The 12239-nt window shown below is 67.5% G+C and overlaps 1 protein-coding gene across 3 annotated transcripts in view; it reads right to left on the bottom strand.

Annotated features, from left to right (window-relative positions):
- Window positions 1-8713, bottom strand: part of AIFM3 (apoptosis inducing factor mitochondria associated 3) — a 10862-nt gene extending 2149 nt beyond the window's left edge. For 2 of the 3 annotated variants that reach the window (XR_005723004.1, XM_040251221.1), the window contains exons 1-15: window positions 5015-5393; window positions 4786-4892; window positions 4566-4675; window positions 4431-4475; window positions 4122-4218; window positions 3933-4045; window positions 3589-3675; window positions 3144-3235; window positions 2926-3056; window positions 2731-2846; window positions 2557-2628; window positions 2403-2466; window positions 1923-1999; window positions 1709-1826; window positions 143-241 (exon numbers count right to left, since the gene is read on the bottom strand). Coding sequence is in view for 2 of the 3 variants with exons in the window: in XM_040251221.1 (XP_040107155.1) it covers window positions 143-241; window positions 1709-1826; window positions 1923-1999; window positions 2403-2466; window positions 2557-2628; window positions 2731-2846; window positions 2926-3056; window positions 3144-3235; window positions 3589-3675; window positions 3933-4045; window positions 4122-4218; window positions 4431-4475; window positions 4566-4675; window positions 4786-4892; window positions 5015-5271 (1585 nt within the window). In the remaining variant the exon portion in view is untranslated. Of the gene's footprint in view, window positions 1-142; window positions 242-1708; window positions 1827-1922; window positions 2000-2402; window positions 2467-2556; window positions 2629-2730; window positions 2847-2925; window positions 3057-3143; window positions 3236-3588; window positions 3676-3932; window positions 4046-4121; window positions 4219-4430; window positions 4476-4565; window positions 4676-4785; window positions 4893-5014; window positions 5394-8503 lie in introns of those variants that run through there. The other variant, XM_040251222.1, reaches the window with a different exon arrangement.
- Between the last annotated feature and the right edge of the window lie 3526 nt (window positions 8714-12239).

Genomic DNA, 12239 nt, shown 5'->3' with positions numbered 1-12239 from the left:
GGCCCCGCCCCCGATGCTCCTGGCCCCGCCCCAGGGTGCTCCGGCCCCGCCCCCGATGCTCCTGGCCCCGCCCCAGGGTGCTCCGGCCCCGCCCCGCACTCCGCCGCACCTGGGCCCCGCCCTCAGCCGGGCCCCTTGGTACCTGCGTAGCGCAGGCTCTTGCCGAACATGGCTGTCCACAGGTAGGGTACCGTGCTGATCTCTGCCTCCTGCGCCAGCATGTTCTGGGCCGCCACGCGCCCTGTGGGCCCCGCGGTCGTGAGCGCTCCGCCCCGAGGCCTTGCCACCCCTCTACTGCCTGCCCGCCCCCCCTCGCTCTCCGGGGACCCCTGATACGTGGGGCAGGGACGGGGAGTGCCCATCCCTGCGTGCCAATGATGGGTGCAGAGGTCACGCGGGGCCCAAAGCTGGCCACTGACGTCCAGGGCCTGGACTGGGTCCGGAAGGGGCCGGCTTCCTGGGGCCACCACGTCAGGCGTGACTCAGACACCTCACCAGACAGGTCAGGTCTGAGGAAGGAGGCGGGACGACGGGGCACCAGTGTCCAGGGGAGCAAGGACGACAGGCTGAGTCAGGGTCTGAGACAGAAAGGGGGCGTGGCTCCCCTGTTTGATCGAGGGGTCCCTTCGGACCCCGGCAGTCGGATGTCTGTGACTGTCCCCTGGACCCTCCTGGTTACACGTCAATTATACAAGCAGTTCAAAAGCTTGACACTTTTGGACTGTGGTGTTGGAGAAGACTCTTGAGAGTCCCTTGGACTGCAAGGAGATCCAAGCAGTCCATCCTAAAGGAGATCAGTCCTGGGTGTTCATTGGAAGGACTGATGCTGAAGCTGAAGCTCCATTACTTTGGCCACCAGATGGGAAGAACTGACTCACTGGAAAAGACCCTGATGCTGGGAAAGATTGAAGACGGGAGGAGGGGACGACAGAGGATGAGATGGCTGGATGGCATCACCGACTCGATGGACATGAGTTTGAGCAACCTCCAGGGGCTGGTGATGGACAGGGAGGCCATGGGGTCGCAAAGAGTCGGACACGACCGAGTGACTGAACTGAACTGATATGAGCAGTTTGTGTTCCTTCAAACCTAGTACCAACCGCAGACCTTAGACCTGAACAGAGGTTGGCACCAGGAGAGGGGCTTCAGGCTCAGATGACGTGAGAGTGAAGAGAACGGAAGAGGGCGCAGGGCGTCTGGCCATCCGGCCTCTGAGAAGCCCTGGCTGCACCTGCAGCTGAGGGGCCCGGACCAGGTGCGTGCAGTGGCCGCCCAAGGGCAGGGGGAGCTGGGTTTCCAGGCCCAGACGGCCACCTCCCAGGGGCCTGCAGGTGGCAGCCAGCTTCACAGTCTGTCGGGTGGCCCAAAGCGGAGGCAGTGGGGAGCTGGACTGGGTCCTACTAACCTCCCCCCTGGTGACTGCAGGGGTTGGTGAGGACTTCTGAGGAACGTGGTGTCTGAGGGCAGCAGGAAAGGAGGGGCTGGGGCAGGGGCAGTGGGCTGGGGGCTGTGGCGGCGGAACTGGGCGCCCAGAGGACGCTGCAGGGGTCTAGGAAAGGAGGTGGCAGCAAGCCGGCTCCGTCGCCTGTGTGAGGCTGGCCGGATGGGCCACTGCAGAGCCTTGAATGGCGGACCCCAGGAGCAGGACCCAAGGGCAGCAGCTGAGGGGCGGGCCCGGGGGAGGCTGCTGCCACCGGGCGGGCGGTACCCTGGGCGTGAGCCATCTGCCAGTGGGGGACGTTCACTCTGCGGCTGTTCCTCCAGGCCAGAGGGAAGGTGACAGCGTCACCAGCTGCAAACACGCCGGGCATGCTGGTCTGCATCGTCTGCGGGTGGTGCGGGGCTCGTGGGTGGGACAGGCTCCCCAGGCGGGGCCTCCCCCACCCCACCAGCAGCTTGCCCACCTGCCCCAGCGGCCCCACCTTGTTGACCGGGATGAAGCCTCGGGAGTCCAGACTGATGCCACTCTGCCTCAGGAAGCCCGTGGCAGGCACCGCACCTGGCAGGACCGGGCCCCTGTGCCCTCAGCAGCCCAGCCCAGCCCGTGCCGCCAGCCCGGCCCCTCTGCGTGGACCCCCAGAGACCCTGGTGTCTCCCATCGGGCCTCAGGTACCCCCTCCGAGAAGGTCTCCATGAAGCTCCTGGTGGGGGTGGGCGTCCGCACTTTCCCCCAGCCTGTGCCACCTCCTCCCCCAGCTGGCACCTCACCTGTGTCCATGCAGTTACTGGGCAGGGGTCACAGAAGCATGCCCCATGCCAGCCCAGGCCAAGTACCGGCTCTCCAAGAGCCCTGACCAGTGGGTATGGTCAGACAGGCTGGGGGAGGGGAGGGACTGGCCCAAGGTCAGCGTCGAGCAAGAGGGAGTGACCCTGCTGCCTGCCGCCGCCCGAGCCCTACTCACCGATGCCCACCACACAGACGTCGGCCCGCAACACCTTGCTGCTCTTCAGCACGACCTCCTTCAGCTGCGGAGAGTGGCGGGGCGGGTGAGCAGCTCCGGGGCCCAGGAGAGGGGACAGAAGGGCCGGGACAGGGGGGAGTGGAGGAGGACCCACCTTGCCCTCCTGGGCCCGCAGCTCTGACACCTCAGTCTGCATGTAGAACTTGACGCGGTTGTTCTCAAACATCTGGCAGGTGTGGGGGTGGGGCGGGGGGTGCAGGGGTGAGAGCTGAATGGGAGGAACAGGATAGGCGGGGGCCCGGCGCGGCGGGTCCCCAGGGGGGCTCACCTTCATGAGGGCGCGGCCGACACGCTCCCCCAGGAACCTCCTGAAGGGGGTCTCCTCCACCTCCACCACGGACACCGAGTGGGCCTTCTCGGTCAGGTAGGCGGCCACCTCCATCCCTGGGGCAGGCGGGGTGAGGCGGGCTGGCACCCTGCACCACCCCTGCCAGCACCACCCCGGGCTCGCCCAGCTGCTCACCCAGGAAGCCGGCCCCCACGACCACGGCGTTGCGGCCCCGGGCCAGCCTCACCACGCGGTTGGCGTCCTCGGGTGTCCAGATGGTGAACACGTTCTCCACGTCTTTGCCTTTGCAGCTCAGGGTCTTGGGGCTGAGATGGGCCAGAATTGGGGAGAGGGGCGGCCCCCAGCCCCTCCCCCAGCCCTCTGCCTGGCGGGGGTTGCGGGGCCCCTCCCACCTGCTTCCAGGCGCCAGCAGCAGCTTGCTGTACTCCAGCTTGAAGCCATCCTTGAACACGGCCTTCTTGTTCCTCACGTCCACTGTGACCACCTGAGACCCCCAGGGGTAGAGGATGGCCTCCACCGCGCTCCGCGCCCGCCAGGCCCTCTGGGCAGCTCCACCACCCGCTGAACCTTCCTCCCCACACCAGGCAAGCCCTCTCACCTTCAGCCCCACCTCCTCCTCAAAGCCCTCCTGAAGCCCCAGGCCCTACCTAACCCTAATCCTACCCCTACCCTGGGGCCCTGTGTGTACTATGATTCCCCCAGGCCTGGGGCATCCCTGAGTGCCTGGGCCCCTGGGCAGAGGGGTGTGGGGCACACCCACACCTCCAGGGGCCTCACACCCGCCCTCCACGGAGCTCAGGAAGCCCTCCCAAGCCTGCTCCCCTCCCTCGTCCACACCTGGGCCTCCGTGAGCACCTCGATGCCGTGGGCTCGGAAGAACTCCTTGGGCCTCAGGGCCAGCTGCTCCGGCTGTGCGTCCAGAGACTGCCGGGGACACTGGCTTGAGATGGGGCCAGGCGGCCACCGTCCCCTTGGCAGCTGAGGACCGAGGCCTTGTGGGTGCAGGGCAGCCGGGGCCACACAGAGGCTCCAGAGCGGAACTCTGCCAACCAGACCTCCTGGGCACCACAGATGGGCCTGGCACGGGCAGAGAGGGCAGCCACCCGGTTCCCCGGGGGACCTAACTGTGGGCAGAGGGGCGAGGGTCTGGCCCTGCTCAGCGCCATGCGCGCCCCGCCCACCTTGCTGAGCTTGGGTCGGTCGTAGGGAAGGTGGCGGTCCAGCGTGCACAGCACGATCCGGTCTGAAAAGCCCTCCTGCCGCAGCGTCTCCGCGCACACCAGGCCGGCTGCCCCTGAGCGGAGGGGACGGGGGATGGGTGTCAGGAGCCCCCTCCCCAGCCCACCCTGCCCCGAGGCCCCAGCACCAACCTGCGCCCACGATCAGCACGTTGGTGCTGCCGCTGTGGCCGGCACTTGGTGAGATGCACGTGGCCATCACCTTGGTCCTTCGCTGCAGCTGCAAGGCCTGGGGGCGGCCGGCACGCTGCGGGCAGCTGGGAGCGGGGGCCACCGCCATCCCCTGTGCCCGCCCAGCGGGCCAGGCTCTCCTGCCCCAGTGGTGCCTCCTCCCCACCGGGGAAGCCTGTGGCCGGCCTGCCAGGCTCCCTCCCACCCCAGGGACCCAGAGGCCCTCCCGCCGCCTTTCCCTCTGCCTGAGTCCCCAGCCCGCGCCCTCACCTGCTTGCTGGCCCGGACGTACACCTTCTCCTTCTCGATCTTCACCTGCAAGGGCTGTGGAGCTCAGGCCCAGGCTTTGGGGTGCTCCGGCCCCTGCACCCCCAGGGGCTCACCCCACTGCACGCCAGGCCCCACCTGGAACTTGTGCAGACTGTCCAGGCCCGGGAAGTCCTCCAGGTCCCCGGTGCTGACGTTGAAGCAGGCGCCATGCCAGGGGCAGCGGACCCGGCCCCGGGACAGCACTCCTGAGGGGGCAGGGCTGGGCCACCAGCAGCTCCAAGGGCACCGCGGCCCCGCCCCCATGGCCCCAGAGCCCCCACCAGCAGATGGGCCCCCACGGGCACCCGCACCTCACCTTTCACCAGGGGCGCGCCGTAGTGCGGGCACTTGTGGCCCAGGGCGTGGAGCTCCCCGTCCTTCACCAGCAGCACCTTCCCCCAGCCCAGCTCCACCTCCCGCATCCTGGAGGGGGGGGGGGCGGTGCTGCCCTCAGAGGCCAGGGAGCGGCACCCAGCCCCAGACCAGCAGCAGCCTCTGAGGCCATGCCCCACCCCCTTCCATGCCCTCCCAGGCCCAGCACCCACTGGCCGTTCTCCAGGTCCTTGACGTGGCAGACAGCGGCCTCCACACAGTCCTGGGCACCGGGGTAGGGGTTGGGGGCGGGCAGGCGCTCGTCCGCGTGGAAGTGGCGGGCAGCGCCGTTGCCTTGGTAGGGCCGGGGGCTGCCCTTGCCGCTGGCGGACAGCTCCTCCTTGCCCCGGTCCTTCTCGGGCAGCACCACCTCAATCTTGAGCTCCACTGGGGGTGGGTGGGGTGTGGGTGAGCCTCCAGCCCAGCCCATCCCTCACCCAGCCCTCCAGTGGGAGGCAGAGCGGAGGTGCTGGGGGGCCCCTGGGCAAGCTCGACGTGATGTCGGTGCGTTTTTTTCCTCACTAACAAAATGAGCCAGGGGTACCAGCAGTGCGCATTCGCCCGGAGCGGCCCCTCCTCCAGGGAGAATTTGGGGCTGGAACCCTGCTGATCCCGAGGGCACAGCCACCATGGAGGATGGGGGCGGCCTGAGAAACTTGGGACGCAGCCCGGGTCAAGGTCCCTGAGTGAACCTGGGTAACCGAGGCCTGCAGAGGTTTGAAATTTTTTCAAAATTCAAAGAAAAAAGTGTATATGCTACATAATTTCAACTGGAGATAGCTGCTCCGGCCAGCTGGAGAACCGTTCATTATCTGCCATGTAACTGAGGGCAGGGGGCCTTGGGGGTGGACCCCACCCGGGCCATGCTTGCAGAGGACACAGGCGAACCCCCCTCCCGTGGGGCCGACTAGGAGGGGCACTTAGCAAGATTATCACTTTCTTTATACTTCTCCACATTTTCCAAATTCCCGACTACGAGCCTCGGGTATTTTTCTAATTAGAAGGGAACAATAAACAGAATTTTCAGCAGCGATAATCCGGCCTCCCAGCCCGCGGCTGCAGGGAGCGGGGCTGAGCACAGGGCGCTGAGCTCTGGCACAGCGTGGGCGGCCCCGCCCCCAACCCTGCCCCCCCCCCCCCCCCCGAGCTCCCAGGCCCCTCCCCCTAGACCTGACCTCCTGAAGCAAAGAGCCCAGGTGGCTCCTCAGGGCCTTAGCCCAAGCGGTGGCCCCCTTGGCCTGGGCCCTTGTCCGTTCCTGGCACAGCTCAGCCCTGCTGGTCCTCCTAGACACAGCCCAGGGGTCACCGCCGCTGGCCGCCCCGCCCCCCACGCTGCCCTAACCTCCCAGCCTGGCCTGGCCCCTCATCCGTCCATCCAGCGCCCCCACCCACCCCACCCAAGCTGCAGTCAGGGCTGAGCGTGGTTCCCCGATTCCGGGGGCAGGAAGGCCTGGCCCACACATGGCTCTGAAGCTGCTGCGTTGGGTGGGGGCCTCTGGGTGGGCTGGGCTTTTGCCTTCACTTTCCACACTCGATGTAACAGCGATCGAATGTTTTCAGAAGAATTAAAAACAAAAATACTGTGGGCTCAGCTGACACCAGTTACGTGAGCTGCAGAGACCAGAGCTCCCAGGAGCAGCCCGGTAGGGGCCCAGAGGACAGCCAAGCCCAGGTGCTTTCATCCTCCGTCCTCCAACAGAAGCCCCCAGGCGCTCGATGGTGCAGCCTAAGGGGAAGGCGCTCGGGCGGGAGCTGTGTGGGACCCTCAGCCCCTTTCAGCGGTGCCCTCATCGTAAAATGAAAGAGCAGAGCTCACCCCCTTGGGGGCAGTGCAGCTGAAGGCAATAATCCACGCACCTTAGAGCAGACGCCCAAGAGGTGAAGCTGCTTAGCAGCGTTTCATTACTCAGCTCTGAGCCTCCTGGTGGCCACGGCAAAGAGGGAAAGCCTTTGAGTACCAGAGTGCCCTAATGAACGGAAGGTGACCGGGGACCTCCCTGGTGGCACAGTGGATAAGAATCTGCCTGCCAGCGCCGGGGATTACAGGTTTGATCCCTGGTCTGGGAAGATTCCACAAACTGCAGAGCAACTGAGCCCTGCACCACAGCTGCCAAGCCCGTGAACCCAAACTACGGAAGCCCGCACGCCTAGAGCCTCTGCTCTGCGACAAGAAACCCACTCACCGCAATGAAGGGCGGACCCTGCTGGCTGCAGCCAGGGAAAGCCCGGGCAGAGCGATGGAGACCCAGTGCAGCCGCAGCAACGGCAAAGGCAGGCGACCAGATGCCAAGAGGCCTGCACGTGCTCCCGAGCTCTGAGCTCAGAAAGGACGGGCGTGGAGCACTTCCCGAGAAACACGGGGCTCCCGGAGCCCAGGCAGCGCTGGGCGTGCCCTGGAGGCGGACAGGGAGGACTTCGCCCGAGCCTCTGTGCTCCTTTTGGTCTCCCTGTGGGCTGGGGACCCCCAGAGAACTCTCCTGGCCGGAAGGCTCTCACTCCCACGCACTGAAACCCCAGACCTGCCCCGAGTGGGCCCCGGGGCCCTGAGTTCCTGCCCCCGCTGCCACAGCCCACAGGGAGCCCAGCCCCTCAGAGAGGAAAGAATAGCATCCTGCGAGGGCCTCCCGGGTGCCGAGCCCTGTGGCAAGCGCACCAGCAAGCGCGGGAGCACAGTTACGAGGCCTGTCTCACGGTGAGAACACAGAGGCTCAGAGAGGCGACGTCGCCTGCCCAAGGCCACACAGTCTGGAGCAGGCACCGGATTTGAGCTCAAGAGCACTGCCCCTGGTGTGGTAAGAGTGACCCGCCCCGGTCCTGGGGGTCCTGGGGCCGGGGCTCTGAGAACAGCAGGAGGCCCCCTGTGCCAGGGCATCCAGCCAGCCCAGCAGCCCTACAGGAGCCTGCTACAGGGCCAGCTGGCACCCTGGGGTCCACTGCCGACAGGCGGGAGTCGCGGTCAAGACAGTTACGTCTTTTGCCCAAGGGCTGGGTTTCTGCAGCTCGGGAGCAGGGGCCAGATGCAGGGGGCCCTCTGCCCGGCCTGGCACCCCTTGCCCCCAGGTTCCTCCTCAGGCCCAGGGAGAGGAGAAAAGGCTCGCGGGCCTCAGGTTGTGGAGCCGCCGGCTATCAGGTAAGGGCAGCTGGGCGAGCGGGCAGGGGGTGTAAGTGCTTGGGCCTGGCAGGGTGGGGATGTCCTCCACCCATGGGGAGTGTGTCCAGAGAGGCCTAGGAGGCGGCCCAAGGCCACACCGTAGTCAGAAGAGATGGCAGGGCTGGACCTGTCTGCTCCACCTCTGAGTGGTCTTGAGAGCTCAGGCTTATATTTTTTTGGGGGGTGGGTGAGGCTCAGAGAGGTTGCTCGCATGCCCTGGGTCACATGGTGGCTGAGGTCTCTCCAGAGCCCCCTTCCTCACCCTGAGAGGGACAGACCACCCCCCACCCCCGCCGGCGCCTGCCCCCAGCAGCAGGAGGAAGCCTCCCCTCCCCTCTCCGAGAAAGGCACCGCCGTTGTTCCCACCGCCAGCACCCTGAGCCCCAGATAAAGAGGGCCCCAGCTGCCCCCCCTCCCCGCCCACAGTGTTAGCATTCGGAGGCCTCTGGGTCTGACCTACTTCGGAGGCAGAGGGGGAGGGACGGAGGGAGGCGAGAAGGAAAGAGGTTACCTGGCTTGGGCTTGGAGAAGCAGCCGCCCATGGCGTGGGGCCTGCGGGGCGGGAGGGCACGCTGACTGGTGGCTGTGGGAGGCCTAGGGTGCCCCCTGGGGCGCTGGGCCCCCCGCGGCTCTCAGAGGTGCTGGCGCTGCCATCCCAGGGGGAGCTGCCTCCAGGACCTGCGGGGAGAAGGGCAGCTTCGGGACCAGGGCTCGGATGAGGCTGTGGGTAGAGACGCAGAGAGACGGAGCTGGGGGACTTCAGAAAGGGGCCACCCTGGGGCCGGGTCCCCGAGGCATCACGGACCGCACCTCCCTCCCGGCCCCCCAGGCTCAGCACCCTCACTCCCCTCCCCTCTGGCCTGCCTCCCCCTTAGGGGGGCCTCCCTTAGGCCCAGGAAACCCCCCGATTTCTGCAGCCCTCAGAGCGCTACTCCCCGGGAGCCCCGGGACCCTTCGTTCTCCAGGGCGGCCACCATGCCTGGGGTCAGACCCGGGTCACCTTGACCGATCAGAGTTCCTCCTCCAGCGGGGGCGGGGGGTGGCATATTTAGCGCTCCCTGGCCCTGCCCCGACCTCGGTGGGCAGCCCCGGTACCCACCTCCTCCAAGGGCAGCTGCTGCCTCCCGTCCCGGCGCCAGAGTGGACAGAGGCCGCCCGTCCGGGAAGGCAGGGCCAGGGGCAGGGGTCCAGGAGGCGGCCCAGCGTCCACCCCTCCCCCAGCGCGCCGAGGCCAGGAGGGCCGGGGGCGGAGCCGGGGGCAGGCCACCGGTCCCCAGGGAAACCCAGCTCCATGTGAACAGAATGGGCTGCCCGCCCGGCCCGACGGCGAACCGCCCCGCTTCCGCTCCCCTGCCCGCGCTCCCCCAAAGCCTCTGATGTTGGGGTTCTGCCCAAAAGCAGATGGAGACACGGGAGGGGGCCAAGGGCTTGCCAGGGCCAAGCAGCTGGTGGGAGCATCCAGGTGGCCTCCCACCTAGTGACTTCCAGACAGACAGGGACCCAGGAAGGCCCTGTACCGCCCTGCAAGCTGCAGGGCTGAGGAGGGGTCGCCCCATCCTCCAGGAGACCCGCGCGGCTGGAGCTCCCAGGACCACAGGGGGGCCGCCTGGAGCACGTAGCTTACACACTGGACTCGGAGGGCCCAGGATGGAGCTGTGGCTGCCTCGCTACACTGATCTCCGCACTCCTATCCCCCAGAAGTCCTTCCTGGAGTTTAAGCAGCTGAAGTCCAGCTGGTCTGGTTCAGATCCCAGCGAGGACCCCAGAGTGTGCCTGAGAGCAAGGGGCCTGGGAACTGCAGGGAGTCTGGAGGGGACCGTCTCCTGCCTGTCACCCGTCTCCCCGCCCTGGCGGGCTGTCGCAGGAGAGATAGTACCTGAAGGCCCCCTGGGCGCACCCTTGCTCTTTCCCCCACTCCCTGCCAAGGCAGGTCGGTAAGACCGGGCCTCCACCCGCCCCACCTGCCCTTCCCGGGGCACACGGGTGCCCCTCCCCAGGCCCTGGCTCAGCCCTGCCCACCTCCCTCCTGCCTGACCTCTGGCCCTGCCTGCTGGGCCACCGACACCCCAGAACAGGGATGACCTCAGACTGTCTCCAGGGGCCTGTGGACGCTGTCCTCTCCTTCCCAGGTGCCCAGATGTCCAGACCCCCGAGGTCTTGGGCCTGGAGAGAGATTTGCTGGGGACAGAAACCTCCCCAGAGCTACTATGTGCCAGGCTGGCGTGGAGGCCCCCGCCCCCGCAGGTCGACACCCCCCCCAAGCAAAGTCCCTTGCCAGGACACACCAAGAGGGCACCCCGAGTCTTGGCAGGCTGCCACCCATGCCCACAAGCTGCCCAAGCTGCAAACAGCCCTCTGGGACCCGTGTGTGTTCCCCGAACAGCCCCAAGGACCTGCTCCCCACTACTCCAGTCCTCCCCTCAGGGGGATCCCCTGAGCCCTTCCCACACCTACCCCGAGGGGCAGCCCCAGCAGCTGGCTTCGTTTTCTGAGACAGCCACTGACCTGTCTTGAGCTCCGCTGCCGCCGGCCCTCGAGGTCGGGGGGCGCTGTCCGACCTCCCCCCACGTGAGTCCTTCCCCCGCCCCGGGAAGCCCTTTCCAGCCTGCCTCCGGGACCCCCACCGGGCCAGGAAAGGGATCAGCGCGCGGAGGGGCTCCCGCGGCCGCGAGCAGGCGGCGAGTCAGGGCAGAGGCGGCCGAGGAGAGAGGGGCGCCCCGCCCGGCCGGCCCCTTCTGGGCGCCGCCCCCAGCCCCGCGGGCTCACCTGAGCTCCGCGCCGGCCTGCGCTCTGGATTCTCCCGGGCCGCGCGCGGGCGGGCGGGGCGGGGCCGGCGCTGCGGCGACCCTGCGGCCGGAGCCGGGAGCCAGCGCCAGCCGGTGCCAAGGAAGTGGTGCGGCCCGGGGCAGGCCGCGGGGGCCTCGGCCCCGGACGCCGGCGGGGTCTGGGGCCCTGACATCCTGGCGACCCCTATGGGGCTCCAGGCTGGCGGCAGGCCGGTCCTTTTCCCTTTCTTTCCTGTCTTGGAACCAGGGGCTCCTGGCAGTGCGGGGGCAGTGAAACCCCCCGCAGAAAGCTCCCAAAGCGAGCCCAACTGACCCCGACACCTCGACGGCTTTGGGGGTCCAGCTCCGTCCCTCCCGCCCTCCCCACACAACGCCTTCCACTTTGTACTTTATGACGGCGTCTCTCCCAACTGTCCCTGCATGTGGAGAACTGCCCGGGTCCCTGTGATTCATGGTGCACCCTGGTGGCTTGTCATGTCCCCTCCTCCAGGAAGCCCTCCCGGGGCAGCCTTTCTCCCCTAGCCTGGAGGTGCTGTTCCTGCTCTGGGGCCGTCCCAGAGTTTCCAGGTGCTGACCATCTGGCCTGTGCTGTGATCAGGTAGGGCTGGGGCTCAGCGAACCTGTCAGAGCCCAGCGGGCCTCCGACTGGCATCTCCTGTGCCGGCTGGCGCTGAGCCCTCTTATTTGTCATCTCTCCCATTTCTGGGCCTCCGTCCCCGCCGGCAGGGGAGCCAGGATGACCAGCCTTCGAGGCAGTCTCTTTATGTCACAGGCAAACACCCAGGGGGCAGGCATATCTCCCCACGTCTTACAGGTGGGGGAGCTCGGGGAGGCGCCCGAGGGCAGGGCCAGGGCCTGCGGGGGTCACTTCAGGCAGGTGACATCCTGGCAACCTGGGGTCACTTCGGTCCACCCCTCCCTGCTCCTGCTGCAGGAGGGGCCCCGACATGGGCAGATGGTGCTGCTTGGCGGGGTGCCCTGGGCCTCCACCCAGCCTGCCCCGACTGCCCTCTGCTGACCCTGTAGCCCTGTCCCTGCGCCCCCCGACCCCCCAGCCGGGAAGACACTGTGCCCCCTGGGAGAACCGTGGCTGTGGCGTCGGGCGTTGTGGCCGCTCTTGGCTCTTCCCGGCAGCCCGAGGAGGGACGTTCTCTGGGTCGTCTCCATGTTACAGATGTGAGAGCTGGGTCCCCCCAGAGCCACGCTGCTGGTGAGGGGCGGGGCCTGGCCGGGCTGGCAACTCAGAGCAGGGGAATGGGGGCGTCTCCAGTGAAGGGCTCCCGTCCTGGTCTGTGAGCTCTTTGAGTCAGTGAGCCCTTTGTTCCTCGGGTCCCCAGGAATTGGGGGGTACCTGCAGTGCCCTCCAGCGGGGCTCCTCCAGGACAGCAGACAGGTGCAGCCTGGGACACAGCGGTGCTCAGGGTGGGGCTGGGGGCTGCGAGGAGGCCGAGGACGGGGTGC

The sequence above is a fragment of the Oryx dammah genome, unplaced genomic scaffold (genome assembly GCF_014754425.2).
Source record: "Oryx dammah isolate SB20612 unplaced genomic scaffold, SCBI_Odam_1.1 HiC_scaffold_12, whole genome shotgun sequence".
Taxonomy (NCBI): Eukaryota; Metazoa; Chordata; class Mammalia; order Artiodactyla; family Bovidae; genus Oryx; species Oryx dammah.
The sequence above is the reverse complement of the archived record's forward strand: the minus strand, read 5'-3'. Positions and strand labels throughout refer to the sequence as shown.